At 35.8% G+C, this 27,460-nt stretch overlaps 1 protein-coding gene across 1 annotated transcript in view; it reads right to left on the minus strand.

Moving 5' to 3' along the window:
- Positions 1-27,460, minus strand: part of ZSWIM6 (zinc finger SWIM-type containing 6) — a 167,372-nt gene that overhangs the window by 44,454 nt on the left and 95,458 nt on the right. The window contains exons 2-4 of the mRNA XM_016137048.2: positions 18,926-19,282; positions 6,439-6,587; positions 3,376-3,526 (exon numbers count right to left, since the gene is read on the minus strand). Coding sequence (XP_015992534.2) covers positions 3,376-3,526; positions 6,439-6,587; positions 18,926-19,282 — 657 coding nt within the window. The remainder of the gene's footprint in view (positions 1-3,375; positions 3,527-6,438; positions 6,588-18,925; positions 19,283-27,460) is intronic.

The raw sequence follows: 27,460 nt of genomic DNA on the forward strand, positions 1-27,460 counted from the left end.
AATTTTAATAAATCCCATATACTCGGAATATTGTAAATCTTTGGGAGGAGGATATCTGATTCTATGAAAAAATAAAATTTTGTAATCTGGCTAACAATCTGATGCCTCCAAACCACTTTGCCAAGTAGCAGAGTTACTTGGCTGAGATATTCTTTCTTGTACACTTTCATCAGATTAAGGTTTTCCTGCCAGGAATCTTTTTTTCCTGGTGTATTGGCCATTGCCAGAAATGGACCCATCGAATCCACTGGTGCTAAGGAGTTAAGCATCTGAGATTTAATTTAACAGTTTCAGCTTTATTAAGCTGTCACAGAGCGGCCCCACTTTGATAACAGTAGCTGCTCCAATTATGGCTTGGTTTAGGGTTGACAAGTATAATGATTCATTCGTGGCACATGAGAAGCAATAAAAGGTTGTTTTGCATTACAGCTTTAAAAATGTGGGCACTTTTTTCATTTAATTTGTCACTTAGCTTTTGCTAAGAGGACATTTAAATTGCAGTAAAAGGCAAATGGGGCTTTTAGTTTAAATGTAATCCCCATATTTAAATGATCTGTAATGGCGCAGTGTTGGAGTGGGAACACTATTGTCTCACAGTGGGTCCTGATGGTGACATGTGACATTTGTATTCAGGTCCTGTATTATCCATGTGGCTAAAGGGCTTCCAATTTCATTTCACAGCCAGAAGCCTGCAGAAAACACCAATTAACTTGCAGATCCCATTTGCCGACAAAACTCAGCCTCTTCTCAATGTCTGGCATCTGGCAGTGCTCAGCATTTAATTCCAAAGCAGAGCCTTGAAGCAATGAGAGCCCTGCACAGGGGCACAAAGTCAAATTCCCCCATTTTATTAAGAACCAAAGTCCTTTCCTTTTGTAGTCCAGAAGCAACTTTTAGTTAACTTTTTGGTGAATGACTATTAAGATGTAATAGTTATTGTTACTTCTATGTGGGATTCTTCATAGAACTTAGACCCCATTAAAACAGCAAGTGACCTTGCTTGCCATCAGAATACACAGGAGAATCTGTAGCCAACAAGTAATAATTGGGGGGTGGGTGTGTAGGAGGGCGGGTGTAAAAAAAGAAAACAAGGGTAAGTAAGATGTAGTCTTCATCCTGGACTGAAATCAAAGACCTTGAATAGAACCTGGCCCACAATTGGAAAGTAGTATGTCAGAGGGTACAACTACAATCAGCTGGTAGAAACGTCCACCCAATGAGAATTTATACTTTGGACTGAGGGTTGAGGTACATAATTTTCAAAACCAACTTGGAAAAGATGTGACTAATGGATTAAATGTGAACTACAGAAAATTCTGACTCCATCGCTTATATTTTTTTGGGGGGTAGCCAAAAAATTTAATCATATTTTCTTCCTAATTAGCTATTTGTAATTCTAAGCTTCTCTAAGTACCAAAGTTCTTTAGCCCATTTCCCATTTAGGAAAAAAAAAAGTGCAACTGCTGCTAGTGCTAATTTAATTTTACATAAACACGGTCTTTGAGGCTGAAGCAAATCTGACTGGTTTTCACTGTGAAAATAAAATATAAAAACTGTTCCTGGAGTTACTTCTAAACAGAACTTGTCTCTAATCTTAATGTAACAGAAATGTATACATAATCGGATTCATCAAATGAACCTTTAGCTAACAACTGTTTGAGAAGGATGTTAACATCATGCGTAGCAATGCTACGTTTTCTAGGATTTGATATTTTCAATGATTGAGAAGTACTATACTTTGTAAATGGAAATACCACTACTAAAACCATAATGCTATAAATAGAATGATGTCATTTGTTTCCAAAGACTATCGAGATACAAGAGCGATGCAAAAATAACAATAAAAGCGAGATATTTGTGGCGAACTCTGAGGGTAAGGTTAGGACTGCAATCTGTGAGTTATCTTGGGGTAAATGCTGCAGCCTCAAGCACTGCTGGCAAGTATTCTTGGGGCAAATGTATTAAATTTTATTCATTTAATATTAATACAATAATGTTTCTTTAAATGAGTCCTTTCACTACAATATTTTTAATGCTAGTCCTTTCTACTGTCATAAACCAACTACTCAATTCAACATTTACTGTACAGTTACAAAATTGAAAAGGGTTTACTTGGAAAAGTAAATTGCTCAGTATTCTACAGTTATGTAAAACATGCATTACACCTGTGTTCCCCAACCACCACACTGTGCCCTCAAACATCATTCCAATATACTGAAACTATCTCCTGTAGTACCAGATAAATTGGAGGAAAGGTCATTACCATTATTTCGCATGACCCAAGGAAAATGCCAAAACTAGATGGGCAGACTGCCACTCACAGCCAAGTTCCTGAACACACATCCTATTACCAGGAAAAAGGAAACCTGGATGTCAAATTCTTTACCAAGTTGCTACATAACCCGACGTCATAAAACGTCATCTTGTGGAAGTCTCCTAACCTCCCCAGACTTTAGTTTCCTTATCTGTGAAAGAGTTCACCTCAAAGGTCCCTTCCAATTATGATCATGTGATATCTTCATGAACAACAGCATCTCTTGGTCTAGACTAGATGTGGGATCAATCAGCATGTGTGTTCTATCATTACTCAAGAGGAAGAGAGAATATGAATAAAGAGTTCTGCTACTCAATTGCATTGATACCAAAATCTTCTAGTAAATATGTTCAGAAATTAAAATTAATACAGGCACTGATATTTGTCAAAAATTCCATTTGTCACACACAGATTTCTTAGTAGGAAGACAAAATAACGAATACATTATTAATTCCCTAGCAATGAGCATTATTAGGTAACAAATGTCAGACCCCAATTTCCCAGTGGACATGACTAATAGACTTCTCATTTTTTAACCACCTGCTACATTGATATCTTTACTACCAAGGATTTGGGAAGCAATAAAAATTAGAGTTTGCTATATCTTTTCCATTCTGATAGTCAACAATTCATCTAAGTCTGTAGCAGTCGAGATGTAAAATGAATGTTTAAACTACTTTTGAAACTTTTAACGTAGGGAAAAGGAGAAAATGGCCAAATTTTAGCTGGATTACGATATTATTTTAGAAATAAGTAACCAGCTCTATTATACAAAATACCTATTTTAAAATGATATAACTGTTTTAGTTTTTCCAAATATTTAAAGGCAGATTTCTGTGCTCTCATTCCCCTCAAGATCGGACAATTCCCCCAAAACCCTGCCAAGACTGTGTCCCACAAAATCCTTATTCTTCCTATTCTTTCTAACCAGTGTATAATGGCAACAAGTTCATATATCAGCAGCAATTTCTTCGATAATAGTTTGACCATGTTCTTTAAACATTCGACATGGTCTTTATCCATATAAGTAAATGGCAATGTGTTAGGAAATTTATATTTACCCAGCTCATCCCAGAGCTGCCTGTATTTGTCAGTCATCGCAGTGCCTTGTTGCCTCCAAAGTGACAGACGAGGGTCAGCCATGAACTGCTCTGTTATTAACGTCAACATGCGGGCCCCATTAGAGTCCCTCATCTTCAACATCTCTCGCACCTAGTGGAGGGAAAAAAAAGACCTTTAGAAAAATGTTCAAAAACAAACAGCAATACAGAGACAGACCACTTTATTTTTTCTTAGTGACAGGGGAGGTTAAGTCTTGACACTAGCCCTCTTAAAGTGTACGGAAGTTGTTAAAAACTGGTCTCTATCCTAAATGGCAATTTAATTAGAGAACTGACCATTAACTTTTTAAATTATGCTTTGGAATCTGCATGAGGAAACAAATTTGGCTAACTTCCCAATTCAAAAAAAAAAAAATGTGCCAGCCTACAGCAAAACAATACCAAAACAAACAAGACAAAGCATTTGGCACCTTCCTGAATCTTAAACTGATTGTCACCAAAGCAGCAGGGCCTAAAGCAGTCTACTGAGAATTCTTTAGGGATCTTCTATACTAATCCAATAATGTTTATAATAATAGCATATGTCCCCCTTTTTTTAAAAGCTTTATTGAGACGTAATTCATATACCACACAATTCATCAATTTAAACTGTACAATTCAATGGTTTTTGGTATATTCAGAGTTGTGCAAGTCCTCAGTTTTTAAGGTAAATTTTAGTAAATTCTGTCACTGACGTTTTTTGACATTAAGAGCAGTATCATGCTTATTCCCTCACATGGGATTGTTTCTGCAATGATAAGAGGAAATGGATAGGGCTGTTGGTTCAAGAACTCTAGGCTCTAATGAGTGATCTGTGAAGAATTATAACTACTGACCTAGGAAGTTACCTCAGCCTCTCAAACTGGAACCTTAAGCTCTGTCCATTACTCTTGTGCTGCATTTCCCAAATAAAAGAAAGGAAAAAAAAAACACAAAAAAACAACAACAACAAAAAAAACCCCACAAAGCTAAGTCCCCCTACAGGAAACCCTAAATGAAATGAATCTATCCATTCCAAAAGTATGTACAGCTCTGTGTTTAACAAATAGGAATCCTTGCTGAACACCAGTTCTCCCTGTAGGAATTACTAGAGCAGTGGGAAAGGAGAGGTGAGTCCATTAACTCAAGATTCTCTCTATGTGAAAGGCAAATTAAAGGAAGAAATGGCGGATCTCCAATAAAGCAACTCAAACCTCCAGGATCAACAGATCTTGTCTCAGGCTTGTACACCCTGGCAGCTGATGGAACCCCCTCACAGGCTTTAGAACATGAACCTTGTACAGAACTCAAAAGTACTTCTATGCTGCATCACAAGGGTTATGCTTCCAGGAAGGTTATTTCAGTAATCTTAAAATAAAATTTATCACCAATATGGAAGCACTAAAGTCATGAAAAGATGACGACCAAGATGAAGAAAGGCACTTTCCATTTATTGGACATTGTGCTAAAAAGAGTTTTACATTTATACTTACCATTAATCTTTATACCAAATAAAGCAGACCAGATTATAATCCCCATTTTATGAATTAAAAAACCATGCCTCAGAGAAGTCAAGTAACTTGCCCAAAGGATGAGGAACAACTGGGATCAGAACCCAGATCTGTCTTAACCCTAGTTAACTCTAAAAGTTATGCCGTTTCCAAAATTAGATGTTACTATTACTTCTTATAGCATATATAATGTATACATCATATATAGGGATAAAAATAGCAACTGCCAGCTGATCTAATACCTCTTTCACATTTTTTCCACTAGGCCACAATGTACTTACTCTCTGCTGCCATGAGAACTATGAAATACTTTCCTGTGTGTCTTTAATATTACCACTACGAATTTAATTTAATGTTTACTTTTCAAATAAATTTCTACAACCTAATACTCAGCTAGACATAGCAATGAAAATAAACACTTTATTATTAAGCATATAAACCAGAATTATTAACCAACACTCAAGTAGGACATCTATAGCCTAATGGTAATTTTCAGACTATTGATTCTGAGGCATTGCAGTAGTTTGAAATGTCTATGAGTTATCAAAGAATGGTTAGATCATGTGTGAAGTAGTTTTAGAGTTAAATGTATTTCGTTGTAATCTAAATCTTGGAAAACTGGCAATCTATGTATGGTATATAGGTAAATATTAAGAGGGTACTGATGAATCAGAATACATTATTTTCTGCCATAACAAGTAACAGAGTTTATTTCTCCTAAACTAAAAAAAATTTCCCAATGAAAAGACACTGATTTAATACTACTAAAAAAGCATTTTATTCAGTATTTATAATTGTATTTATAGTACTAAAAGTTTTATGCGAAGCAACAGATACAGCTTCTGCTCACATATAGCTTAAAATGAAGTTAACTTTGTCTCTTAGGCCAATCAAATTTTGTTGATGAAATTAACATTTACCAAGGCCCACTACATTTTAGACAACATTATCATTTTGTACCATGATCACGACAACTTGAAGAGATAATGCTTTTAGGAGCTAATTTTAAAGATGAGGAAACTGACTTAAATAACTTTCCAAGGTTCACACACCTAATAAGATTTAGAACTTAGATTTAAATCCAGGTCTGCGTGTCTCCAAAGTCTATGCTTTTGAAGCAAATTTAAAGATTGACATTAGATTAAATATATAAAGCATCTTTTTAGGGCTGTATTCAAGGTTATGTTCTACTTGGGAAATTAACTAAAAAAAGAGAAAAACTTGAAATGAGGGCATTTTAATAACATTGTTATTTATATTGTTTTTGGTACTGAAAATTTTTTCAAAATTGTATAAATTGTCACCATTTTATTAATAGAAACGGAGAGACAAAAATGCCCTACATCTAAGAACACTTAAGCAAATTAAGGGTTGTGTTACAACACAGAAGATCCTTATTGATTAACCTTAGACACCATTAAAAAATATTTTTAATTAAAGAAAGTCTTTACCCTATAGTAAACATGATCATATAAAGATACTTTTTTCTATATGCATATATTTAGAATATTTATTTTAAAATAAACAATCATACCTTTGCAAAGAGCAAATTAAGCTGCTTCCCTGATCCGTGGTACCCGCCCTGGGAAAGAAACAATTTAACCTGTTCTTGAACCTGCTCTTCATCTAAGTGCCAGCAGTTTTCATCATCTATACTAGCACCTGCTGTTGGATCAGGAGCACCTAGAAATAAAAAGAAAAAACACATATGCTAGATAAGAACTCTGTGCTAGAAAGGCTCTGATAATAAACTTGAAAAGAATTAAGATTCTGTAGTTTTTGCCTAAACACTTTGAACCCAATCTCAATTTCAATTATATATATAAATTTATGACTGAAAATAAATATAAGAATCATTCTTTTATTTCCAGGACTTTCCTGATTTGTGCTAAGCCAAAATGGAGATTACTTTAAAACTGAAATACTTCCATTTTTTAAGATCGGACACCATACCTTTGAGCTGAATTTACAGGTTCTTTCAAAAAAAAGAAAAAAAAAAATCACAAAACTGTCTCACTGTACAAATATGACGTTTCTAAAGCTCTACTGTGTAAGACATGTTATTTAAATGTTTTCAGAGACATTAGGAAAATATGAAACCAAGTAAATTCAGCAGATATGTCACTCTTTACTATGTTAATTCAAGAAGCTCTCAACATTATCTACTACTATATAAACTACATGCTGACATAAGTCTTTAGTTGCAGAAAACTGAAGATTAAAAAGGGAAATCAAGCCACATGGGAACAGGCAGTGCAGCTGTTGTACTCAACCAGGTTTTCGTATCACCTTGCCAAAGTGCGTAAATATTTTATTGCTGAAGTAGACACAAAAGATAACAGCTATGTAATAAGCCCTATGTAAGGCCTGAGATTCATTAAGTAATACAAAAAAAAAAAAAAAAATTAAACCTAAGAACCTTCATCAATAATGTTCATTCCTTAAAAAGATACATTTGTAGGTATTGTTTTATATTACTTTTATTCTAATGATCTAATGTAGACTCAATTGGTCAAGGAAATAATGATTAACATCTGCTTAGAACCAGGGTCCTTCATTCCCTAGGAGCTAGTTACTGGGTCTGTAAACCTCCCTGAAAAGGTGCACATTCATTCAGCCAACATATTTACTGATGTCCTCTGCTAGATGTAGAGATAGAACAGTTTACAAAACAGAATTCCTGTCCTCACAGAATTTACCATCTAGTTCAATGGCTTTCAAACTATTTTGACTAAGACTCACAATAAAAAATACAATTTTTATCATGCCCAATACACCTGTGTGTCTGGATGCTTATATGATCACGTCTATCTATTAATCTGAAACAAGGTATGATGAAGAAAAATACTCTAAGTGAAGAGGTCTGATATCTTCTATTTCATTTTTTAGAAGGGCTTGTCATCATTTTTAAAATGGATTTCATAACCATTATTGGGTTGCAACCTACTATGTAAGAAACACTAACACTTTTTAGTGTGTGAGATAAATACTAATCTAATAGTCACGTATAAACATATAAGTGGTAATAACTGCTCAAAGGAAGAGAATAAGGTGCCGGGAGAGACTATCAGAGAGCTCTGACCTGGCCGTGGAATGTCAGGAGAAGTGGACATTGAGGAAATCGAATCTGAGCTAAGATTAGAAGTTAACTGAAGGCAGGAAAAGGAAGGAATGGGTCTCTATGTGGGAGTAAGGGCTTAGGCTGAGGTCTCAAGTGGGAAGGGACACCACATGGTGACAAAATATGAGATAGTTCAGTCCATGGGACACTAAAGTAGAGGATGAGGGAAAAAGCAATAACAAAACAATCCTGGAGAATAGAAGGGCCAGATCCTGAGAGCCTTAGCAAGCGAGGAACTTGGTCCCCGCCACCCCCAAGAGTAATGAATGGGAATTCATGATAAGGTTATAAAAAGTGAAAGAATGGAATATTCTAGATAGTAAAAGATGTTTTGTCCTGATGTACATCAATTTCAACATTCCTACCATGGAATATTATGCAGCCATGAAAATAAGTGTGGAGATTCTCTATTAGCACAATGGAAAGATATTCATGATACACTGTTGATTGAAAAAAAAAATCAAGGTGAAGAAAAGTACACAGAGTACACCACATTTTTGTGTAAATAGTAAGGTTTTTAAAAAGAGCTTATGAGTTAACATTTCCATATACATGTATAAAATATCTTGAAAAAATGTTTAGCACGGGTAACCTAGTTACATGAGGGAAGGTGGCTCCTCACTACGTACACCTTTTCATACCTTTAAAATTCTGGAAACACAGAAAATATATATAAAAATGTATAAGAGAACAGTGAAGATGATAGATATTTTTAATCAAGTATTGGGAGGAAGGAGTGACAAGCGGAAGGAGAAAGGCATGCATACATCCCTGGCCTCTGAGGATTCCTACCAAAAAAGAGCCACACTAAAGCATTCTCACATACATTATCTCATTTTCTTCCCACAATGTCCCCTGGAAGTGAGTATACATCACAATCCCCACTCTATGGAAGGAGAAGAAACCAGGTTCGGAATACTTATGACCTATCTGCAGCCACACTGCCAAATCCAGTCTCTTGATTCTCTCCCCTGCGGAAGACTATATCCCAGAACCTTGGAGCTAAAGTTTGAATTCTAGAGGCAAGGGTTATGAACTGTAAATCAAAGATAAATTTATGGAAAGGTACTGGGATGTTCATAGGCATTTGTTAGGATGTTTCTCTTGTACAGGCACAGCAACATTGTGAAGAGTTAACTACTAGGGCTACAACTGTACCCCACAGGGATTCAGAGGGCCTAATTCAGCCAATCCCCGATTCTAGGAAAAGACAGACACACAGAGAGGGAAACGTACGCACACATGCACAAAGCTAGGGATGAAGTCTTCACCTAAGCTCATCGAGAGACTTTCAAAACAACTAAACTACAGGGTGACAACTTTTATACTTAAGTTCTTCCCTATATCTTTTTTTAAATCCTCCTAGGAAATGTGACACGTCCCTCTTGATCTTCTTAGGGAAAACTCTGACAAGCTACTGATTATGCAACTCTTACTGTTCCTCCTGATGAACTGAGCTAAATAAATGTGATTTCTATCCTCACTGTGGTTATTTCTGTCAACTTTTGTGATTTTTACAGTTGTTCTCTGTTGGGCACTGAAGGCCAAGATCTCTAAGGAGTCCCGCTACAGAGGACACAGACAGGGACTGACTATCCTGCGGTGTGGCTGAGGCATGCTACCTTTCTGTGCTTCGGTCAGAGCCTAGTGAGACCTAGAGTTTCTGTCTGCCACAGAAATATCCAAATATTTTAAGTAGATTTGAATTCAGTTTAGAGAAAATCTCAGTTATCTTCTTGGCTTGAAGTGGCAAATGGGTTGACATTCAGACACTCTCCCCAAACTTTAGGACATACTTAACCTTTGTTTTTTTTTCATACTAAGAGACAGAAGTGCTAGAAAAAATAATCCAGGAATCACCTTTATTTGACTTGAGTTACACAATTAATTTTTCCTTAAAATTTAATAGGTTTTAAAATATAATCACATTTTAAAAATACAAGATAGATCTCAAAATTTCTTTAATGAATCATTTAATCTATATACATATTTTTATTCTTGTCCAGATAGAAAGATATCTAATAGCAAATGTATAAATACATAAATTGTTTTTCTTAAGTTTTTTAAGAAAATCAAGTTTTGTTTTTTGGAGGGGGGGGGTGGAAGAAGTAGTTTTAGAATTAACTTATTTGAGTATATGGGGAAGGGAGGAGGCAATAAAAAGGGAAAATGGCCCACAGATAAATTTTTTGCAAATAAGCTAATAAAGTCTACACATAAATAGAGACAATATGATGTGTGGGGTGCCTAATTCTGGATTAGAATTTAGAAGACTTCGGTTCTATGTAGTTTGGAAAAACTGTGTCCTCCAGCAAATAACTTAAACTCCTTCAGGTCTCCGTTTCCTCAACCATAAAATTCTATAATGCAGGAATACAAAATTAACAAGGAAATGAAAATTAGAAATCTCATGTAGCTCTTTCTACGTAGAAAATATCTTCTCACTTAAGTCATAATAATGCAAGCAAAGATAATTAGTTGATAAATAAAACAAATTTACTCTAAACACGACTCAACCTTTTAGGAATAAGACATGTGTACTATATGTTACAGACTTGAAAATTAAACATCTACGATGACAAAAATCCCCCTAAAAGAGCAAATTCATTTATTAAATTTTAATGCTAAAGTTTAACTATCTAAACCCTAATATGTCTTGATTATAAGCATTAAAGTATTGCCTAAGCCTTGCATAAAATGTATATTTGCAAAATTTGCTTTTACTTGTTAATGGCTATCTGTAATCAAAGAAAAACTTCTCAGCATTTAGCTTTAAGAAAGGTATGCAGAGAAAAACATAATTCACGTATTTATACATTTGCTATTAAGATATTCTCCCAGTTGGGCAGGAACCAGAATCTGTATATGTAAATTAAATGGTCAATTTAAAGTGTTTTATTAAAACCTATCATATTTTTTATCCTTATTTATAATTATAAATGCTGTAACTTTTACAGCTGTATAATTAATCTTTGTGAGCATTTTATTACCAAAGCTTATTCTTCAAGGTTTCTAGCCTTCAGGGAAAGTGAAATTATCTGTTGAAAAAAGTGAAACAGTTTAATTGTCTCTCTTTCCCTGCTAGGGAGTGCGAATTTGATTTCCCCTCCCCATCCGGGTTAAGTAATACCAAAGATGGAGAGGAAGGGAGAATTCATGGGCATTAGAACCACAGTCAAATCTTTGCTTCTCCTGCCTGCTTCTTGAATTAGTTCTGATTTAGGTTTGATCTATCCCCAAATCAAAATTCCTTTACCCCAGTACTTCTCAAAATTAAAAGTATATACAATATCTGAGGCACACTGTGAAAAATAGATATTTAGGCACCAACTTAGACCTACTGAATCAGAATCTTTCCCAAGGATAAAAATAGGAGGTTGGGGCTGGAGGGGCAATTCTGTATTTGGAGAGAATGTTAAACATGGTGGCATATTCTGGATCTTCATATTGAAAAGTATTCAGGGTCCTGAGGCATCAAACAGAGGCCCCTCCATCACAGATAGAGTACAACCTGGTGATTGCTGGGGGGAGAGGGAGGTTGAAGAGCTGGGTGAAAAAGGCAAAGGGACTAAGAAGTACAAATTGGTAGTTACAAAATAGTCATGGGGATGGGGAGTATAGCATAGGGAATATAGTCAATAGTACTGTAATGGCTGTGTGCAGAGCCAGATGGGTGTTGGAGTAACAGGGGGATCACCTTGTAAACTATATAAATGTGGAACCAATGTACTGTATACCTGAAACTAATATAAAATAATTAAAAAAAAAGAAGGCCTCTCTAGGATACTAAACGACATACTGATATCTGTCTCATGACACGGAAACAGTTGCTTCTAAGCATTAGGCAACACCATATCATCCTGTAAATTTTACACTGGCTTATGCTGTTTGGTATGTGGACTTATCCACAGCTCTGGGTTCTAATGGGTAACTTCATGCTGCCTCTTCTCCTTTTACTCTGCTAAAAAATGAACTTGAAGAAAGAAGCGAAAGGCTTTTTAATTTACAGCTTCATCTTAACTGTGGCCTAACAGCTTCAGTAGTAACACTGTTGTCCAAACAATGCTTTAACTATTTACATTTACATAGCGGTGTTCTTTCTGGTTAAAATTAAATTGTCAAATTCAGTCTATACAGGCAGAATGTAGACAGCAGATGTCTACACTGCACAGGTGATTAATTTGGCCTCTTTTGGGGGAATCTATTGAAGAAAGCTGTCTCCTACAATTTTAGTGCCTGCTGTTAAAACTTAGGAAATAAGAAGCCTGTGGCTTACAAAGGTATGGGTACACCTGTCTTACAAGCTGAAGGCAAAATACTGACATCAACTACTGGCAATGAGAAAGAGGCCAGGCAGCAAACTTCAGTGACTCAGACTCAAAAAACAGTCTTTCTTTAGAGATGACAAGAACTAGAAGACCGCTGAAAAAATAATGTACACTGAATAAATACTTGCTTGCAAAAAGATTTAAATTTTATTCTTAATTAAGTCCTCATTTAAAGGTAGTGACTAATGCCATTTTAATTTACAATTTCGTGGTAGCTGAAACGGCCAGATCCTTCATCATCTTCTATTCTCAATGCCCAGTCCATATAATCCTACTACCATGAAACAGTGTGGTATCCTCTCCACGAACTGTTTGAGGACCGATTTTCTTTATCATGGAGGCTTATGACAGAGGGAGCCCTGGCACGCACCAGGCTCTGCTCCCTCAACAAGCCACCTTCCCTTCAGCTAAATGCCAAGGAAGTAAATAAGTAGCACTGTAATCAGCATATACCTCAGGGAACTCGAATAGGCCTGTCAGGGTTTATAGTCCCTCCTCTATTATTTTCCCCTTATCTGACTTTATTACTCATCTCTTATTATTCATTAAATTTACTTCAGAAGTTCAACAATATACTTATTTATGTATAGAAATAATCATGTATTTAATACAAATATAAAGTATTTGTACATTCTCCAATGCTAGTTGAAAAATAGAGTATAAACATAGCGTATATAACAGGTAAGTCATTTTCCATTACTTAGCTAATAAATGCATTAACGATTACCTGGTACAGAGAAAGAAATATTTAAATGCAACATTCTCAGAAAGTCTCATTTTTACATAATCCAACCCTTCAAATTTATTAAAAGAGATCTATAATGCTTACAATCTTCAAGAATAGTTTGCTCAGATTATTTTAAAAGATGTTTTTAAATATCTGGTTCACCAATATTTTCCTTAACTATCTACTACTGTCTATGAAAGCACATGCTAATTTCCACATCACAATGATGGTGGTTGGTAAGAGCTACTCATATGTACTCCTCTAACCCTCCTGACCATATCAAATAGGCACTCTTTATTGTCCTCATTTTACAAAGAAGAAAACTGAGCCCTGAAGAGATTTAGTTACTTGCCGCCAATAACAGAGTTGAAAAGCAAAGGGGCCAGTATTCTAACTTAGGCTATCTAACTTCCAAGTTCTTAAAGACTCTGAATAATCTTACAGTGAGAAGTGCACGTGTAAGGAAGATGGGAATAATAAACTCATCTAGCTAACATGGAGAGACTTAGTGTCAGTTAAAAGAGAGAGAGATAGTGAGGAAACTGCTGATAGCTGGTAGAATCCTTTGTAAATTAGAAAAGCTGAGGCTGTGTCAAGGCTTACTAGAGTGTGAAGGAAGGCCAGATTTGGAGGTGAAAATAAAAAGATAAAGGGTATTGGGCTAAAAAGTAACTTGGCTGTCTCTGCATTACCCTAGCAAATAACTCAAGTTAGAAAAATGTGATTCCTCCAAATTAAGTGACATAAATTCTAAGATTATTTCTTTTTTGGTAAAGTGAAATATTTTTTCATGTGAAGGGAAAAAATAGTATCACCTGTACGTGATCATATATTCCGTCGATTAAAAAAAAAATTTAAATCATTATGAAAACATCAAGTTTCAGCTAAAACTTAAGAGTAAAACGTAATTTCTGGAGGAAAATTTGGTGGTAATTACAAAACTCAAAATGCATATACCACTTATTCTGGCATTTCTACTACTAAGAATCTATTATTCAAAATTACTTGCACAAATACACACACACACACACACACACACAAAAGGATGGTCACAGTAGGGCTGCATATAGTAGGAAAAAAGTGGAAACAACTTCAAAATCATTCAGTAGCTTAATGGTTAAATATATCCATACTGTGGAATACTATACAACATTTAAAACAGTAATAGATCTACTTGTCCTATTTGTATTAATGTAAAAAGATATTGTGATATATTAAGAGAAAAAAGCAAACTGCAGGAAAAAGTTTTCTAACTTGTTTTTTAAAAGTTACAAAAAGAAAACTGCTTCAAGGAATATAAACCACACCCAGCAACGGTTGTCTTGAGGGAATAAGGGGCTACTGGAGACTAAAAGAGTAAGCCATTGGGGGTGGGGAGCCAATGAGGACTTGTCTTTTTGTGTTCACTTCTATACTGCTGTAAATCTTTCCAACAGTCTTATTTTTTCAATTTTCTTTTAAGTTTCACACTACGTACTCTGAGATAACATTTAAAGCAACTTTAATTTCTTCCTATAGAATGTATTTGCTAATTAAATTGATCACCAGTAGAGCACACCTTTGTTTAATCAACTGTCAATGCCAGTTTTCTATAATAGAAAAGATATGCTTTTACTAACCAAATTATCTCCTTAAGATATTTTCAATAACTGGTTGCTAATGCAAGTCCAATTACAATGAACATGACCATCTACAAGGAAACAAAAAGAAGAAAGATGTGACATGAGGTCTCCATCGAACGACTCTAACTCTCCCTGGTAGATTTGGAACATGTATGTGTATAAAAATAAATCTCCAAGTTCCTAGTAAGAATAAAATGAAATGAAAAAATAACAATATTACTTTTTGTTTAACATATTGCTTGTGTTTCTTTTTACGCATTGTCCTTAGAGAGGCTACCAAGATACACAGGTCACAGTTCCAGCCCTGATGGAGTTTACAATAAAGTAAACACAAGCTACACAGTGAACATGGGATTGCTGAGTAGGTTTGCTTATTTGGTAATATCTAGGGGAGCATGAATGGACTGATATATGATATATAAGATGGAGGGGGACACAGAGGCATTTGGAAGCTAAGTAAGCAGGGAAGGTAAGCATGAATGGAATTTATGGTGTTGGTTTTAGAAGAACTATACTCAAACAAACTGAAATGTCTGATCAAAGAACAACAGGTGCACACCTGGGTAGAAGTATAGGAGGTACACCTTTGCAGTATGGGTCCTATGTGCCTTCTGGGTCTTCTGCAGAAATATCACCACCAGAGAGTCACAGAATCAGAGGCAGAAGAGATCTTAGATGTCATGTGTCAAACCCATCTGACATTTGAATATATCCCTTCTACATCCAGTTGGCTGAGATGGTATCACTGGGTACATGGCAGTCAAGTGAGTAACTTGGTTAGGCTCTGGCAGTAAAAGAGCCACTGAAATGACTCCTCTTTCCCTCTGTTCCAAGTTGGGACCAATGTCACAGCTTCCTCTCAGTCCGTCCCTCTTTACTGTAGTCTACTCAGTTATATGGTACCCCATAAAGAGGTCACTAAGAGTACAAGAGAGAAAGTAGAAGAACAAGAAATATGTGACAAAGTCAGAGAAAAGCAAGCTGACTTTCAACTTTAACATTGTCCATCCCCAAATTGGTTTCTTCTCTCTTCTTAACAATGTGTACTTACAGAAACCCCAACAGGAGATGAACTCAGTTACTTTATTTTTATTATTATTATACGTGTATACATTATATCATTAAAGTTTTTCTGAAGCTGTTAGAGAAGATAATGAGCATTTTAAATGAGAAAAAATGAGTCTCACCTAAGGTCACATAGGTAATAGATACAATACTGGATGCTAGGCCCCAAATTTCAAGTCAATGTTCTGTCCCTATGCCACAATTCACCAATCTATAATGGATCTCCTTTAATAGAAAGTATAAAGACCAGAAAAGGCTGAGCTGAATTAACTAAGAGAGTGAGTTAGCACTTAAAAATCAGTAAATTTCTAGATAAGAACTTAGCAAAGACACCAGCCTCTTTTAAAGAACATGGAAGATAGAAAGTTTTATTAGAATATAAAATGTAGAGCAAACAATTTTGATTAAAAAATGCAGAACTATAACTGGCATACTGGCATTCTCTTTGGAGGGCCATTAACATTAACTTACAGCCACTATTTAGCATACAATGGTTAATTTTATACTCTAATTAAAATTGTGTGGGAAATTTTATAAAAAACAATGAAATGTTGAATCTGTGACCATGGATAAGTCACTAACCCATTCTCAATTTCTTCATCTAGACACTATTGCAATTACAAATTTTCAATGCCTAACTTACAAGGAAATTATGAGGAACAATGTGCCTGAAAGAGACTTGAAGAAGCTTTTAATTCCTAAGAATAAAATTCTTTAAAAAATATTTCAAAATAATTGAAGACAATAAAATTTTAAGAAGCATTAGGATAAGTTCACTAGGAAAAGGAAAAACCAACATAGTTTCATTTACTTATAAATTATGACCTTCTTCTAAAAAGATGTGAATAAGCTAAACCTCATTGTCTTTAAGATGTCTACTAAGAGAATCAAATCTAAATCCTATCCTGTTATTTATCTAGCAAAAAGGGATGCTTTTCCTTACAAGAAGAATTAACCCTTCTCAATATTCATATTCAAGACTACACCTGCAAAGCCATATAAAAAGTACTGCTTTAAAAAATGCTGTATGTATAGATGTTTGGAAGCAGGTGAGACCACGTATTTAAATAACCGAAAACATTTTTAATTCCACTCCCTACTAAGTCATCAATCTAACAGCTAAAATGAGACCCTCCAGGGAGCAGATTTCCCATTTCATCATTTAAAGTCATGGCCTGCTTCCTACCTCTCTTCTTTACCAATTGTCACAACAGAATGGAAGGCAGGAAGACAGTTCATGTAATTGGCCCATTTCCAGGCTGGGAGCAAATCTGATGATAAATTAAGTGGAGAGAAAGCTGGCAGGATAAACTGCTCAAGTTCACTGCTTGTGTGAAGCTGTCCTCATTCAAAAGTTATCTGAAAATCACATTGAGTCTAAAGCTAACCTGTATTCTGTCCTTGATACTTTCTTAGATATAATTTTCCTCCAATTTTAGAAACTGAAAGAAATAGAATATCATGTAAACGCATTCTGCATCCAACTTTACATTGTTTCCTCAGTCCCGCTATTTCAACACAGAAATAGATTTTATTAAAAGCTTTTGGATAAAGAACTTTGAGGGCTGGTATTCTTCAGATCAAGACAAATGCTGAGTAAAAATGACTGTTGATGTGGACCTCTAAAACTTAAAAAACAAAGTGGTGCTAACAGGTTATGTGAATTAAGAAAAAAAGGAAAAAAAGAGAATGCATAGAAATTGGAAGAAATGGTATATCCTATTCTTTTGCTGCCAATGAACAAGTTAGTAAGAAGCCACAAATAGGCTCCTGAGAAATCTCGGTAATGATTGTGACCTGGCTTGAATTTTCACAAGGCAACAAGGTTGAGACAATAAGACATGACAGAGCTGAAAACATACTTGAAAAAGTTCTTGAGTGCATGTGCTTTTGGTAGGTCCAAGGTACTTTCGTGGCAGAGTTGTTTACAATCCTGTTATTTAACACTGGTGGACTCCACCTAGTAAAATGCTTTACATACCCTATGATAGCTACTTTAATAAATCCAAGTCTGATATGGGGAACACTAGAAGAAATATGGCTACGTGGATTTTCCTCTGACATAAAAACCATGTGAAAAATATCTTACGATATCAAGAGACTTATAGAAGAATGCTCACAGCACTATTCAAAACAAGACCCACAAATATGGCTATTGAGCACTTGCAATGTGGCAATAGTGTGATTTGAGATGTGCTTTAAGTGTAAAACAGATACCGGATTTCAAAGGCTTAATATAAAAAAAAGGTAAAATACACCAATATTTTCGTTGAATTGATATTTATGAATATTGTGATACTAATATGAATATGTTGAATCAATATTTTTACTATGCCGAGATAAATAAAACCTATATTAAAATTAATTTTTTAATGAGGCTATGAGAATATTTTAAATTATACATACAGCATACATTATATTTCTATTGGATAGTGATAGGAATGTTCTATCGTTGGTATGGGTGTTGGTTCGTCTTCTGAATCTGCACATTCACATTTTATGCACTTTTCTGCATGTTATATCACACAATTTAAAAGATATGATCTCCAACTGCTTTCCTTAAATGCCTATGTTTACTCTATCAAGTAATGACTTTGAAGAAAACCTACAACAACAGGGCTGAGTGACTGGCTTAGTTAAGACTGTTATATTCTTCAACACATTTTTAAATATTTACAAAACTATGTCTAAATGTTTTAAAAGCACAGTAACCTATAATTAACATTATGTATCTTGTACTAATGTAATATATGAAATAGGTGGTGGGTGTACCTGAAAAGTTGCATATGAAAAAAAATATTCTGAGCATGTACAAGTCATTTTACTGATAACAGCTGACATGGGTGAATTAAATAAGTGTTTTCCTTAACTAATGTCTAGTATTTGATGAAAGTTTACCAAATATAAAAGTATAAGAGTCAAGCTTTAACACATGAGAAATTTTTCTGAGCCATGAAAGGCTTGGTATCTAGTAGAATGCATGAAACACTTCAAAAGAAATGTTTTTGGATGCAAAACTATACTTAAAATTCTCTCACGACAACCTAAGAGCAATGCTGATAACCTAATTCACATTTCATTCACTTTTATGAAGAACTGAATTTATAAACAAAAAAGAATCCAGAGAAGAAATCTACGGAATGACTGTCTATACTCACCATGAACCTGGTTGATTTCTGAATTCTGGGACAGAATTTCATCTGCTAATTTTTGAGCAGTTGGCAAAACTTCTGTGTGGTGCACTGTGATCAAATACTGTACAAACTTTTGTAGTTGGTCTCTATTCATTTGAAAGAGAGTTTCTGAAATGGGAAGATGCAGTTTGACCTGATCTGGCTTGCGGATGCGGTATAAAGACAGTGCCACAACATGGGCACAATAAAATATGTCCTTGTTTCCACAGCTGCAGGTCACTGAGGTAATCTTGCAACGATCAAAGCTGATGGCCACGTTGCAAACGGTTTCTGGCTCCGATTGTATTGCAGGTTCTGTTACTGTGCCACTTAAGTGGAAACCTGTATGAGAGAAAGAGAGAAGAGTTCAGCTTCTGCATTCAGATGCTATGAAATACTCCAATCCTTTGAAATGTATAGTAATTGACAGAGGAAAGAAAACATATGACAGCTTTTATTTTCAAGTAAAAACGTTTGAACCACTCAAACCCCACTGCTCCCTTCCCCATCCCTCTGCATCTTATAGGTAAAAAACAAATGGTATTCAACAGACATCTCAAGTATTTTATACAGTCATATGACAACACTTGTTGCAGTATACCACCACCGTATCTACAGGAAATTGTTAGGTCACAGTACTAATGAGCCACCATTGTTCTACTCTGAATCTGTGGTATACTGGACAAAAATCTCCTTAATCAGTGGTTTTCTTCATCAGTGGGTTTCTTCCTTTAAAAAAATAAACTTTCCCAAGCAGAGTAGGCCAGCTCAGCTTTCTTCTCAACAAACTCTTGCCTTCCCTCCTCCTTTGTTCCAGGCAGCCACTAGCCTTCTTCAACCAACTTAGAGCAACTCAGAGGGGCGTCCCTTTTCATAGGCATTGACCAGAAAATTTTTAAAAAATGAATACTCCTTTCTGTAGCATGCGTCACATATACCCCAGTACAGCAACGTGTATGAGCAGTGTCTGCTGGTGGAACAGCAAAACCCACCAAATCTCACACATACCAGTCTAGGTAGCTACATGCATGTGCATTCCCTCCCCACCCTCTCCCTGCCAAGGGGAAAAAAAATCACCAAGTGGCAAGAGGCCTCAGAGGCCTTGTAGCTTAAACTTAGAACCACACAGGAACTCCCCACAATCCCACCGACCGATGGCCATTTGGCCACTTCTTATAACGGTCCAGAGATGACACATTTATCCCATATAGGCGACAATTCTCCTTTGGGGTAGCCCAAGCTACAGTATATACAGTCAACTGAAAACTGCCTCCCACCACTGCTGCCACCAGTCAGTCCTGGCCTGTTTGGCCAGGGAACAAATCCTCCTCATACCTATTCCCTACATGTGTGTGTGGGAAGGTTATCATGAATTTTTTATGGCATATCCATTTAGTTCCACCTTCCCTTTGGGGACCCCCAGGACACAGATTTACGACAGGATTTCAAGTGCCTAACAGAAACTTGAAGCTACAAAACAAAGCTTTTGCTCCCCCTCTTAGTCTGCCACTATCTATGCTACTTGAATAAAATTTGTCAAGTAGGCCATTTCTCCTTCAGGTTCTCCTTCATTCACAAAGAGAAGTATCTTTACCAAGTGGAAACTCTAAGAAGGGTGTTGCACATGAAGCTGCAGAGATGTGACATGAGAATGACAGCCAGATGACACCAAGAGTTCACATGTGGCACATCTGAACCCCATTTATTATCTTCGAGGGAGGATAATCAGACTGTAGAGTTGGAAGAAACACTACTCAACTTACAAGGAATCTTTCAGAGTAATATAATGTTGTCATGATAATTCATATTCAGCAATACAGTAGAAAGAGAAAAATGTGTAATAATTTTTACCAAATTAATAAATTTAAAAAGTATTTCCTTAAAAACAAGTTATTATTATTTCTTCACAACAAGAAATTTTGAGAACTGTAATACTAGTAACCTTTGGTTTTCTTCCACAGAGATTATCGATTTTGATTTTCTTCCAAAGTTTCAAAATGGATATTCCAGTCTCCTTTAGGTCTTTTAGTCAGGAAGTTTTTGGGAAACCACAATTAAAGATACATAATAAATGTAATCATATTTTTAAAAATTTTAACTGTATTTTCCCAGGAAGAAAAAAAAGTCATTAAAAAGTAAATGCCCAAGAAAATTTCAAAAATGAAGACTAATTAGGGCAGTCTTTCCTTATTATATATCAGATGCACTATAAGTCTACAATAAAAATATTAATCTGATAACATCCAAGATCAAGGAGTTTCATGAATGCTCATTTTCCAAGTAATTCTGGATGATCTTTCATGTACCCAAACGCTTTAAAGAATTCCAACCATTTTTGTTGAAAGTATTTTTGTGTGTTGTAATTTCTATCCTGTCACATTAACCAGCTAACCAGTCAGTGTGGCCAAGTGGGGCAGCACTGCCTGTAACAGACAACTACAGGTGGCAGTACTTTTTAAGTGGGCCTTTTCTCCACTATCAGTTATGAAGATGACTCCTCTCTTATACTGCTAGACTTCTCTCTTATATTCCTTGCCCTCAGGTCAGCTGCACCTCTAATGTGACTAACTTTGTGACAGTGATTTAATACTTACAGATCTACCTGTGTTGTTTTTTTTTTTTTTCCCCTTGTTACTTTTAGGTTGGGATGGTCGATGTTGCTAGAGATGAGACACTTTACAGGAAAATTACATACACACACGTAAGAGGTAAGGCTATGCAATACCAAGTCAATATGTAGGAATTCCATTAAGCCTTACTTCAGGATATTTTGGGACCTCCAATTTGAGAAAGCTCTGAAATTCCACCAACTCACTCTCTGTGGGCCTTAAATCATTTCAGAGCACCCACAGGAGGAGCAAGGAGAATAGTTCCTCCCTCGACAATCCCTAGAGGACTATAAGACATCTTTCTTGCACCCCCTCCTCCCCATCTCCAGCCAGTCTTATCTCTAGTTAGCTGACCTATATGACAGAAATGAGGACACAAAAAGAGGCAATCCTCCACTCCATGGTAAAACATGGAAAATTAATTGTTTTGTTTTCAAAGAACTAAAACTGAAGAAATTACAAAAAAAAAACCCTTTTCTTACAAATATATTTATTTGACTTTACAAAATATAATCTGTCAAAGATAATTACTCCCATAAGAACAAACTTCTCCAGGCGGTCAAACTGTTTTATTATCATGCCACCACAGAGCCCAACAAAATGTTACCATTCACATTATCAATCTGCAGGAACTGAAGAAAATCAAAGCAGAAACCAAGGCACAATGTTGTATAGGCCTTGGTAACAGACTTTGAATCGGATCGGGTTCTGTCACTTAAATGCTGAGTGCTCTGGACTTGTTATTTAACCCCTCTGAGTTTTGCTCTATTTGTGTGCAAAATGTGGCTAGAAATAACTCCTACGGTTGTTTTGGGATTGAAATGAAATAACATATGTAAAGCACCTGGCACATAGTAAAAGTACTCATTAAATTTTATTTCCCTTTCCTTCCCTTCCAGCTGGAGAAACAGGAGAGGGGCGCTGGATACATTCCCTTCATCCATAACACTTTCTTTTTCTATGCTACTGGAATACTGGAGGGAGGGAGGATCTCACTCGTGAGGTGACCTGGAAAATAAGCTTGAGCACTGAGAATGTTTGAGGTGAGTAGGGCAACACTAGAATGACGCTGTTTGATGACAAAACCAAAAAACTTCAGTCAGTTAGTTGTATACCTTTGCTCAATCCAGCTCTTTCCCCATTTCCCTATTAAGTTCTGCCAGCACACAAATAGTTAGTTTCATGAGTGTTACTTTCATACACAGAGAAACTTGAAAATGGGGTTTGTTTGTTTGTTCGTTCGTTTGTTTTTTGAATCACCATATATATCTCTAAAGTGTTATAATGTAATGGTTCTCAATGTGTGGTCCAGGGACACCCACAGCCTGGTCCCTGACACCCTTTGAGAGATTTCTCAAGATCAAAATTTTTTTCATAATTATACCTAGATGTTACTGACCTTTTAAACTCACTCTCATTAAGTTTTCTAGAGGCTACATAACATGTGACATCACAACAGACCGAACATAGTGACGGGTAAAATAATCCAGCTCATCCAAAAGTATCCAAAGAGATTTTCAAAAATATAAAACAATGGCACTGTTTTCACTAAAACATTTTGTGCTTTGGGGACCATGGCTTTTAAGAAATAGAGTTCTGTTATTTATGTTAAATTTATTATTATTTAATAAATATAAATTTTAACTTTTCTCAGCTTTAAGTCAAACACAGTAAGTATCAATAGGTATTCTTGTAAGCAAAAAGACTGTGGGGTCAGAAATAATTAAGAATGAGAGCAGAAAGATGAAGTACTGCTATTATAATGTGCTGTTAGGAAAGGGAAAAAAATAACTCCCTATGCCAACTCATCTTTGAAATGGCATTATTTGTACTTGGATCTTTCAGTAGGTCAGTAGTTAATAAGACTCAGCAGAGAAATACAGAAGGGGCAAATTTCTCACACGAGCACATAATCAAATCATCTACATTAATTTCACATTAATGAGGATTAATTACGGTTTCTAGAAAGTGAATATTGAATTCTTCACTCATATTCTAAAATAAGTCTTCCCTGAAAGCTGAATTTCCATACCTAAGGTTAGATTTTATCTGCATTTTAAAGGGACAAGGAGACCCATAATATCACACTGGAAAGACAACTGTCTTAAAATACATAAAAAATTTCTAAAGATGTGCCATTTTGTGCATATATGTATATGTGCTCAGTTAACAGAAAAGTGGTTACTAACTCAAAACATTAGAAAATGTCTAAGCTAAAATAAACTAGTAGACATAAAATAAATACACACTAGAAATTACTGCTTTCGGTGAGCATTCTTTTCAGAAAAATATGCACCGTGTGCATGAGGCACTCAAGTAACATATTCTTCGTTGAAAAAGAATTTAACAGAAGCACTGGTGTAGTACCTACACAAATACATCTTTTACCCCTTTCCTAAGTAAAAAGAACCCCTGGGGAAATTAAAGGCAGAAACCAAGGCGATGTAATGTTACGGTTGAAAGGGTAGTAAGGGTTGTGAGAGGATTTTTTGTATGTTCTTAAAGCCAAGTCTAAAAAATGCAAAAGTGTTAACATTTAACACTCTCATAACAAAGTATTCATTGGTTAACTAACTCCACTGCACTGGCTAAATGTATAGTAACTAATACCTGATTATGTGTCTCTGGTAAAATACATGAGTTAATCATTGCTCCCCAAAACTGAACTTTTACCTTTCCCAATGCTACAGAACTACAGCACAAAATCCAACTTGCCATGTTGCAATCATCAATTTAAAAAACAAAACATTTTAATTCAAATTGTGCTTAATTTCCAGATCAGCTACTAACACGTTAAGGGCCTAAGATAAAAACAATAAACTCAACTCAAAAACTAACTTATCTAAAATACGATATTCCTTCTCAACGACATCATTTTCTCAAAGGGAAAGCCTAAATTAAAGAGAATGCATCCTGTGAGCTAGTTAACTAAATCCTCTAGCTCTAATTTCTAATACTAAGCTTCAACAGCTTATAGAAAGACATTAGGAGACTTTGCTGGCAATTACTAATGAAGTGGTTTCCGTCTTTCAGAAAATTAATTTTTAAAGGAAAAGCTTTATTTTTAAGTCCACCTTAAAAATGCCTATTTGGAATGGAATCATTCCTACGTCTCATTAACATCTGAGCAAAAGACAATGGCAAATTAATGCAAAGACCAGACTGTACACTACAGCATGTCATATAAGCAACATAAAAATTTACAGAGTGTGCCCTGGATGGGCCCAAGAGTTTTCAGTAGCATTCTGTTTGGTCCTGTTTTGTTTTCTCATTAATGTAGACTCTTGCATCAACTCATACAAGCAGCCGTATGATCGGAATGACTATTAGATATGAATGGCATTAGACAGTTAATTAAAATTATTTCTGAAAAAAAAAAAACCCACTTAACCACTAATTTAGCTTGCTGCAATGGGCACCTAGAAGGAACACTAGTTTAAGAGGGATGTGCTGGATTTTTTTAAATCACATCACTCCATGTCATCCCAAATTCTGAAGTTCATAAGGATTCCCCACCACCACTATTACCATCAAATAATTTTCCACAAATAAGGGAAACAATCATTGCCCAGCCTCAGATTCTGGATGAGGAAACAAGTTTGGTAGACTCTGAGTTACTTGTACAACTATAAAGCTGCAAGGTGCTTAAGAATTTAAATTCTTTGCCCCAATATTTTAAATTCCACTTTATTCCACTTTCTCTAATGCCAACAATTTCTAATACAAGCAAAGCAGCTCCAGCCTTAACTCTTCTTAAAGGCCAGATCAGCCAAGCTCCCTGTCTGCACAACCCCTAACGCTGCTCCTACAGTTCACTGCTCCCTCCTCTTCCTCACTTGGCTTTTCACCTGTGCCCCAAATTCTGAAGTGCATATTAAGTTTATAGCTCTGCAGTGCCCAAACACCAATTCTCAACACCTCTACACACCTTTGTCTTACTTCCCAGGGCTAGGCCTAAAGGGGGAAGAGGACAGAAAATCCTTTCACCAGTTTATTTCCTACTGTTGATTACAGCAAAACGACCTTCAGAAATGTTTGGCTATTTGCTTGAGGAGTAGGGGTGAAGGAGAAACTCTGGAGACTAATCCTGTTTACCAGACCCAAGAGGTACGGGGAAAAGTGTGCATGACTTGGAAGAGGAGAATGCAAGCCTCAGAAATCGAATTCCTCCACCCATATCCTGGAGCTCCCGCCTGACTCCTCAAACCCAATGCAAGCCCCGGCTTTTTGACCCTAATGGATTCCTAATGCCTTACCTCATTCCCAGGCTCTATCAGATATCATTCTCACAATCGTCCTATAGAGTAAGCATCACACTACCCTTTTTACAAGTGAAGAAGCTGACGTTCTTTCTGAGAGGTAGTGGTGGAACACTCTGGATTAAGCAGGCCTCTGAAGGACTGACTGGTATAGAAACATGGGTTTTCCAAAATCCCAATGATAAACTTACAGAAATAAATCTTTCCACATCAATATATAAATAATTTAAAAGGATGAAGCAAATTAACAGAACCAGACACTTGAGTAAACACTGCTAGGTTTTAGGACCCTTGGAGGCAAAAACTGACTTTCATCTCCATAGCCCAAGGATCCAGCATAGCTCTTGGAATAGACCAGGCCCTTGTAACTATGTCAAATGAAGGAATTCACAGGGCTCTTAGAGCAATATCACCCTGCACTGTAGAAGTCACAAGTGATGAAATGCTTTGGCCCCAAGCCCAGGATACTTTATACTTAACAAAAGACTATTTCTAAGAGTCCACTCCTCTCTTATGAGTTATGCTGGAAGCAGAGGTCTGTGACACTCTCAGAGACAGCAGAGGTCTATGGCATCATTGTCACAGAGGATTGTCCTGGAGGAAAACACTCAAGAAGCATTTGTTAGATGAAAGAACACACAAACCATCTTATACTCTTGGTATGTGGAACATACAGATTGGTACTTCTCAAGCTGGAATATGCATCAGAAATCACCTGGAGGGCTTATTATAACAGACTGCTGGGCCCCGCACCTCCATCCCAAGCGATGCTGCTGCTGCTGGTCCATGGACCACTAACATAGATTATAATTACAGCCTAAAAGAGCTTTTTCTAGTCAGAATATGTTTAATTAAACAGTAAACAGAACAGTAAAAAATATATAACTTGTGATAAAAATAATATATACAATTTCTAGATTATGTAACCTAAATGGTTCCCATTCCAAGAAGTCGAGTATGGTATATTAAACTGGTTTGAGCGTTAAGAAAAAAAGGGGGGGAGGGGAAGAACTTTATAGTAACAAATATATATTTCTATCATAATTGTTAATACAGCTATACCATCCTATTTTTTGTAAAACTTTCATTAAAAACCTAAATTAAAATATAAGAATTAAAAAACAACTAATCGGAGAGTATTTACCTTTGCAAAGAGCTTGTTTTACAAGTCCCATAGGATTCCTCATAATTGAGCATTCTTTGTGTATTCAAAACAATTCAATTAATGAAAAAATATATTGGCAACAATTTTAGTAACATATTTTTTTTGCCTAAGGCAAAGTGTACCCTATATGAGAAAGTCAAAGGCAACAGAATATGCAGAATAACACAAGATGAGGTAGGATTTCAGAAAGAATTAGAAACTTTTAAACCAATATCAGTTTTCCTTCTAATTCCAACACATCTCAGTTAAATGACCGTAGACAAGTAACTTAGCCTTGATTTTCACATCTTTAAAAGGGGATTAATAATATCTATCTTGCAGGACTGCTATAAGGATTAGAATTGACAATGTATGTAAACCACCATAAAGACTTCTTTTATGGAAGGTCTGCTATTATCATTGTTGTAATAGATATGTCACGTGATCTTGGAAGCTCAGTAATTCCAACTAGTACACTGAAACTCTAGGCTGTTAGTGTGAGTACGCA

Source organism: Rousettus aegyptiacus, unplaced genomic scaffold (assembly GCF_014176215.1).
Source record: "Rousettus aegyptiacus isolate mRouAeg1 unplaced genomic scaffold, mRouAeg1.p scaffold_m13_p_8, whole genome shotgun sequence".
NCBI lineage: Eukaryota > Metazoa > Chordata > Mammalia > Chiroptera > Pteropodidae > Rousettus > Rousettus aegyptiacus.